The sequence below is a fragment of the Schistocerca americana genome, chromosome 4, assembly GCF_021461395.2.
Source record: "Schistocerca americana isolate TAMUIC-IGC-003095 chromosome 4, iqSchAmer2.1, whole genome shotgun sequence".
NCBI classification, from domain to species: domain Eukaryota; kingdom Metazoa; phylum Arthropoda; class Insecta; order Orthoptera; family Acrididae; genus Schistocerca; species Schistocerca americana.
The window spans coordinates 249,365,085-249,373,602 of record NC_060122.1 but is presented as its reverse complement, the minus strand read 5'-3'; the positions used below and the strand labels follow the sequence as shown (position 1 = coordinate 249,373,602).

The following is an 8,518-nucleotide window of genomic DNA, read 5'->3' as shown; positions in this document are numbered from 1 at the left end:
ATTTCTCGTTTACATTTCTTGTTGCTGAAATTCGTTTTATTACACAGTTATGAAGACGGCTCATAAACAACTGTTCTCTTAATGAAACAATCACCGGAAATAAGACTGTTCGCTATTCAATAAACTTTATAGCAATCCGGAACTCGATCGCTGGTTTTCCATTAGACTCAACGTATGCGTTATGAAAAATGAGCTTGTCACATAGAATCTTGTTACCATTTTACTGTGGCGTTCATCGTGTCGAAATGAGTACAATATTCCTCACTCCCTTTTGTTTTTCCTCAATTGCGTGTTAATTTAGGGTTCCCTGAATTGTTTTATACGGCGTTCCTTATAATTATCTTTGTATGCAGATCCCCTTCGATTATTAACTGATTTCTTGAAGCATCTTATCCGAGACATAACCCGAATAAGGTTCAAATGGTTCAAATGGGTCTGGGGACTATGGGACTTAACATGTGAGGTCACCAGTCCGCTAGAACTTAGAACTACTTAAACCTAACTAACCTAAAGACTTTACACACAGCCATGCCCGAGGCAGGATTCGAACCTACGACCGTAGCGGTCGCGTTGTTCCAGATTGAAGCGCCTAGAACCGCTCGGGCACATCGGTCGGCCCTGAATAAGGCACACTGCTAGTTCACCTACTGCGTCGTTGGGTTCTTTAAATCACAAAGACGCACTGTGTGTCGACCTGAGTACGTCCTCCGCTAGCGAACACGACGAGTGGTGAGTCAGAAATTTGCAGTTGTTTGACAGTGCGATGAGGAAGCCGATACAGAGAGTTCTTTACGTTAGGTTGTTAATTTCCTCCAAAAGACGTTCAAGGTGAGCGCTAACTGCATATAAGTTAGGTGCTGGAGGAGTGTGACAGTTGCTCCACGACAGACCACACCATGGCTAAGATAGCGGTGAGTATCGCTGCCTTCAGTTAAGCGTTTCGCATCTACGGCTAGGTTTTTCATTTTCTTTTGAGCGCAGATACGCTACGTTCATTTCATGTCCAAACATTCGAGAAATTACAGCCTTCTCACGCCTCTCAGAGAGTGAAACAGGTAAGGGGGGAATCAGTTAGTGGTATCAGAAGTATCCTCTAATACGCACCGCTAAGTGGGTTGCGAGTATGATGTAGATGTAGTTTGTTTTCTCTGTATTTTGGTTCTTACGCCACGATATCGCATTTCATATAGTTCTGTAAAACGCTTTGAGGAAAGTAACACATTTACAGCATCTGAAACTAGAACAAACTTCTGGTCAAGGTATTTTCCTGTTTATCGCTTGCAGAAACTTTTCGAGATCAACCTGTGCACAATAGGGAGCGCGGATCGTTTGTTTTAGCATGACACTCTCACGCATATGTAAACCATGTCTTGTCATACATAATTTGGTCCTTCATTGTATATTCAGTTCATAACATTCGTTAGTATTTTTTAAGTTTATTGTGAAATTTGGTGGTCAGAAAAAGTCACTCCTTGTAAATGCGAGGAAAAGATGAAAAGTTCGCGGCGTTCATCAGAGATTTTGTTGATGCTAGTACATTTTTTTATGTTGATCAATACAAAATTGAGAAGTGAATCAAAAACAGCTCTGTGTGTCTACTAGTTTTGTTTAAGTAGCCTTTTAACGTGATCGCATTGAGTGTGTCACTTTTAAGTACATATAAGAGACACTGTTCTCATAAATTATTTATTTTCTACCGTTTATCACCTACGAAACTTTTTACACCCGTTTGGAAATGGGCGGATGAATTCAGATGTGGCCTTTTTTTAAGTTAATCCATGTCAAGGACATTCCAAAACATCGACGTGGAGCAAGTGCACTGCAGTGCACTGGAAGGTCGGCATTTAGAAGTATAGGAAATACTTGTCGCCACAGGCACATCAAAAGAAAAAATGTACCGTATGTTTCACGTACTCTAATAAACGTTTTGCAACGTAAATGACGCATTGATTGAAAAGTGGTCGAAAGCAAATCTCAGGACAATGTGTGCTGCGTTATGTGGTCCCATCCCATTGGATTCTCTAGGTGAGACAGGGAGTTCACCACTCATCAGAAATAAAACAGATGTCAAATCAATGATATTCAGTGGTCCTTCTTCATATAAGGAGAAGTCGATTGTATCTGTCTGAAAAGTGGGCAGGATTTACTTGGTTGACACAAAACTGGACTCTACTCGTTGTTGTATAAACGGTAAAATAATAAATCCCGAATACTACAGAAGTCTCCTTCAGTATCTCCATGAAAAATGCGTGAAAACAGGTATAGATGGCAATAAAAAAGCCTCTTTCTTCAGGACAACGCACCTACCGAAAAGAATTTTTTAGGAATAGGATAATAAGGGGACTTCAAGTACGAATTTTTGGCACAAATATACAATCTGTTATTGTTCCTTACTCCTCAGAAATTTATAATCAGCGCAGTGATGACGTTATGGCAGCAAACTATGTAAGAAAGTAGTTTATCTGAATGAGGTCTACTAAAACTAACTAAACGTAGGCTTTGAGTACCAGGTGGAAAAGTCTCCAAATTGGCTCTTTTGACACAAACTAATCACAGGTTGAAGGAGTAGGAAGGACGGGGTAAAATTTCTGAAGTATATTAGACATTTATTTTCAAAGTTCAAACGAATGTAATAATTGAATAAAATCTACAGCTTCTAAAATTTCAGTTTATGAAATTATGTCTCTAATGCACTACATACTTTGTTTGAATATATATTTTCATTTTAAGGATTGTAGAACCTACAACTTTGATAGCTATTGCTCGTGACTTTGTTTTGAAGAAGCGCCACGGTTCGTGACATATTTCCTTGACCAACACGAAGTTGCCGCCTACATTCAGTACAAGATGGATTTAATGTAATCCAGTACTTATATAAATCTGTTTAACATGTTCCTGATAATTCTACAACATTACTTACGAGAAGAACGCCGCGGACAAAAGCTGTTCGGCTGTTCGCGGTCCACTGTCGAGAGCATCTATGGAAAGTCATTGAAGAATTCCGAAATGTAGGAGACAAGAAGTTGGGCGTCCATACCTCATTACAGAACATGGGGATCAGAGGCTTGCCCGCTCTATAAAGCAGGAGAGGCGGCGATCTGTGGCAGATCTGAGGAGACAGTACAGTGCTGGCGCAGGCACAAGTGTTTTGGAGCACACTGTTCAACACACAGATTTGAAAGTCGCGTTCCGCAGCAGAGGAACCCCACGTGTTCGCATGCTGACCGACAACATCGTCAATTATGATTACAGTGGGCACATGGTCATCGAGATTGGACTGCGGATGAATGGAATAGTGTCGCCTGGTCAGATGAATCCCGTTTATTGTTAAATCAGGTCGATGGTCGTGGCCAGACAGAGCTTGATCCAGGCAAACGCCAGCTCGAAACATGCAGCGCGCCAGGGACGCAGGCCGTTAGGAGCAGTGTTATGCTATGGGGACATTCACCTGGGCTTCCATGGGACTCCAGTAGTAATCGAAGGTACCATGACAGCTTTGGACTAAGTGAACACTATTAGGGGCCTCCCCTCAGTCCTTATACAGGGTGTTTATAAATGAAAATCGGGGTTTTAACGCTTTATAATATTTCAAAAAATGGTTCAAATGGCTCTGAGCACTATGGGACTCAACATCGGAGGTCATCAGTCCCCTAGAACGTAGAACTACTTAAACCTAACTAACCTAAGGACATCACACACGTTCATGCCCGAGGCAGGATTCGAACCTGCGACCGTAGCAGTCACGCAGTTCCGGACTGAAGTGCCTAGAACCGCACGGCCACCGCGGCCAGCTTTATAATATTTACTATATTAAACTTACAGTTATAAATGATATGTCAAATGAAAGAGCGACTGAAATAGCTTTACAAAGACCATTATAAATGTTCAGTGTGAGCACCATTTGTGACATGGCATACAGCAAGTCTATAGCCAAGTTCTTCCCAAATGTCCCAAATGATGATAAGAGTGTCTTCAGTGGTTGTAGCAACAGCTGGTTCAATTCGGTTTCTTAATTCGATCCTTGATGAAGCCCAAAGGAAAAAATCGCATGGTGTTAGGTCAGGTGAACGTGGGGGCCATGCAAAGCCAGTCCTGTCACTGGGCCCCTTGCGGACTATCCAGTGCTTGGGTACAGTGAAGTTCAACCAATCGCGTACTTCGCTATGCCGGTGAGGTGGCGCACCATCTTGCTGGAAAATGAAGTTCTCTGGCTCATCTTCTTCCAACTGAGGGGAGAGCCATTGCTCTAGTGTATCAAGGTAAGAAGTGCCAGTTACAGTAGGTTCACCAAAAAAGAAAGGCCCATAAACTTTCCGCCAGGATACGGCACAAAAAACAGTCACTTCAGGGGAATCTCGTTGCATTTGTACACCACCTCGTGAGGATTTTCTGATCCCCAGATGCGCACATTGTGAGTGTTAACATGTACACTAAGGTGAAAGGTCATCACTGAAGACAACATGATCCAGAAAATCTTCATCGTCATGAAACAACATTTCGTTTGCGAAGTTGGTACGTAACCCATGGTCCGCCGGCTTTAGAGCCTGTAATAACTGTAAACGGTAAGGACGTAGTTCTACACGTTTTCTTAAAACTTTCCAAACAGTCGACACGGGAACGTGTAATTCATGACTAGCCTTCCGGATTGATTTCTTTGGGCTACGAGTGAACGACTCTCTCACTCGCTGAATAGTCTCTTCACTAATTCTTAATCGTCCTGTGCTCTTCCCTTTACAGAGGCAGCCGGTATCTTCAAATTGATGATACCATCTACTAATGTTATTATCACTTGGAGGATCACAACCGAACTTCAGCCGGAACCCACGTTGCACAGTAACTACAGATTCGCTCTTTGCAAACTGCAAAATATAAATCGCTTTCCGTTCACTAGTCGCCAACTTCCCTACTACCGCTGTCTAGCGGATTGCGGCGGAAACATTGCGCGCTGCGCATGCATATTGGTGCCAAACACTACTGTTTGAGTTGCTCTTTCATTTGACATATCATTCATAACTGTAAGTTTAATGTAATAAATATTACAAAGCGTTAAAACCCCGATATTCATTTATAAACACCCTGTACTTGGCGTCTTCCTCAAAAACGATGGCATCTACCAGCAGGACAACTGTCCGTGTCACACAGCCAGAATCGCGCAGCAGTGGTTTCAGAAGCATGCCAGTGAACTCAAGTTGATGTCTTCGCCAATTCTGATTATCTGAATCCGATAAAACCCAGCTGGGACGCTTTAGGCCGCTAGCTCCGCGCCCACAAACCAACCGCACATAAATGCGGGAAGGGTGTGGCCTGTGCGTAGACATCTTGAGCCACAAACATCTGTAAACTTATCAAGCAGTGATCGAATCCATAGGACGCAGAATAATTGTTGGATTGCGTTAGAGATAGGGCCAACACCTTTTAAGTTGGGGGTCATAATGTTTTGGACCATCTGTGTATTTTGTTAGCTACTGAAACCGAATCATTGCTACAACACTTTTTCATCGTAATAAAGTGGAAGACGTTGTATTACACCAATTTCAGACCTTTACACAACATTTATTGAACACAGTCGTGTTCTGTATTCTCAGTGATAGTTCTAATGATAAGAATCACATTACTCGTCGGCCATTCTTCGCTAAACGTGGAAACGGCCAGGACTCTTACAACGCCTGAAGCGAGAGTAAACATTCGTCTGAAACATTTCCGATAGAGGGATATGAGTTATTTTCGGGACGCCACGTGTCCGTTCTCCCTTCACTGATGTTCCTCTCCTGGCACTAACTTTCAGTGATGTCATGGTTCTGAATCGTTCTTTCTAAACAACAACTGGGTGCTGATATTAATGACAGTTTGAATGATTTGAAGTCGCCTGCATTCGCAATTTTTTTCTTTATTTGAGAACTTTTCTCCAGTTTCAGTCTTAGAGAAGAGTTCAGATATGGAAGCAACAGGAATTGAGTGAATTATCACTTGATCAAAAACTAAACACAGTGATAAGAACTTACAGCACACAGTTTTAGCGACGGAATATTTTGCCAAACTAGTCTCGGCACACGTTATATTTGTATAGCGTCTACTCTCAATGTGCTTATAAGTGTAAATGTTGTCGTTATCGTAAAACCGGTATTACTACAACTACTACTACAACTACTACGTGATCAGGCCCAGTGGACCGCACGCTTCTAAAAGTTTCCTCCTCTACTGTATTCTGTGCATTGCTGCTATTCGCCATCCCTCCACATCTATTGATGCTAGGTTTAAATCTTCTTGGAGACCATCCCTCCAACGCTTCTTGGGTCTCCCTGGGGGTCTCTTTCCTGAAGTGTGAAATCCAAGAGCTTCCGAGGTCATCTGTGATCTTCCATCCGGACCACATGGCCGGCCCATTGCATCCGTTTGGCTTTGACAGTTCCTGTTATGTTGGGCTGCTGGTATAGTTGCTCAAGCTCTTGGCTGTATCTGATCCTCCATTCCCCCGTGTCTGCATCCAGAACCGGAATGAATATCTTACGAAGCACTTTTCTCTAAATAAAGAGGAGCTTGTGGAAGTCCTGTTTGCGGATATTCCATGTCTCACAGTCATATAGAGCCACAGGCTGGGTCCGGGTTTTCTACAGTCGAATCTTGAACTGTCTGGAGAGAAATCGGGACCGAAGCAGTTGTGCTAGGCTGTGGTAATATCGGTTTCCTGCTTGTATTCTGGCATTGGTCTCTGCTTCACATGACGAGTTCTCAGCGAAAAGTTCCCCTAGGTATTTGAATTCATGCACTCTCTTGTACGACTGGTCTCCAACCGGCAGTGATTGTAGATGACCAGCAGTCTGACTTTGACCACGCGTCATAACGAGGTACTCTGTCTTGGCTTCGTTTATGTTTAGCCCAGATTTGCTGGAAGCCTCCTTTAGTGCTTTGTTCATTTGCTCCAACTCCTCTTCAGACCTAGAGGGTAAACAGATGTCGTCTGCATAGGCTAAGTATGCCAATCTCTTTCCTTCGATTTCAATCCCTTCGATCTCTTGGAAGCATCGTTAATACAAGTGTACGTTATGAATTTAAAATTATATTTATTTCTCTGTACATTGCACTTGACTTACGTTTTAGGATCGCACAGTAATCCATAATGTCACGGCGTTACTGATAATTATCAATGATGAGAAAATATTTTAAAGTTGTCGCAGATAAGTGGACTGCCTTACAGCCACTGTAATTAGAGAAATAAATTATTCTTGCAAAAATTTTCTTCTCTAACTTGCTACATGTACCAAAGACTTTTATCTTACTAAATTACTTTGTACTTACCCAATTTTATTTGCTCGTAAAACGATTTAATTGAAATTTGTCAAGCAACGCGTAATCGTCGAGGTAGTAGCAAAGCAACATTGATGTCATGAATCTGTTGCATTACCACAACCGAACGTAAACATGACTATACAGTGTCACGACATGAAGGCGTAAACCTTAAACAACAGTGAAAAATTAATTGGAACTTTAGTTGTACGATAGACCATTTAATAGACTAAAACAACTCTTTATACCCTGTTGACAACAACACCTGATATTTTACTGTATGGTGATTGTTACCAGCAGTCGATACAGTAAACAAAACTATGGTCGCATGCAAATACAGTTTATGGACGTAACGCGGAGTGCACTGTTGTTTCAGGTAATTGTTGCAGTGCTTCTGTTCTCCGCCTGCGTGGCACTTGCGCAGAGGGGCTCTGAGCGACCTCCAGACTCGGGATTCAACAGACCAGGCAGCAATCCTCAAGATTCTGGCTTCAATAGACCCGGCAACAACCCTACATCCCCTGGTTTCAACAGCGGATCCAACCGACCGGGTAACAACCCCGGAAACGATTTCAACAGGCCCGGAAACAGACCGGGAGATTCTCGCTTCGACGGACCTGGCTTTAATCCCGTCAAGCCCGTGGGCCCCGGTAACAACCGGCCTAGTGACAGTCGCTCAACTCCCGGATACAACAGCGGCACCAGACGACCTATTGGACTCTGATGAACTTCGGCGAACAAATGAATATGTTACGTATATGAACTCTGTGCCCCGATTACTGTATTAACACCATTCTTGTAAAATAAAGCTTTAATATTGTGTACTGTGGATCACTTACAGAGACTTTGTGAATTTCCCTTGTCTCATGTACTCACTATCCATTAATTTGGAATAAGATGGCACTGCGTTTAAGACAATGTAGTCGCATTCAGGAAGAGAAATAGCTCTCTCGCTCTCAACGCCATCCTAGCTTTGACAGGTGAGTTATGGCAAATACCAAGATAACTACACGTTCCGTTTTCTTCGCGTTTCTTGCAAAGTCCACGCTTGTGCACCACCTATGATAACAACGTCATGGACGTAACTGGATCCTCGTTTTCACAAAGCAAACCTGTATTTTATATAACGATCTTCGTTACGTGTTTCTTGTAGCATACTATGTGGGTGGAGTGCGATTTGTTTATAAGTTGTGCAGGATTGCGTTTACTTTAGGGAAAAGCAAAATTTATTAAA

General features: G+C 42.6%; 1 protein-coding gene across 1 annotated transcript; it reads left to right on the top strand.

The window, feature by feature from the left end:
* The first annotated feature begins 878 nt into the window (after positions 1-878).
* LOC124613019 (putative surface protein bspA-like) lies at positions 879-8,122 on the top strand. The gene is made up of 2 exons (XM_047141573.1): positions 879-911; positions 7,661-8,122. The coding sequence occupies exons 1-2, from the start codon at positions 897-899 to the stop codon at positions 8,006-8,008; spliced, it is 363 nt and encodes a 120-aa protein (XP_046997529.1). The 5' UTR covers positions 879-896; the 3' UTR covers positions 8,009-8,122.
* The last annotated feature ends 396 nt before the right edge of the window (positions 8,123-8,518 follow it).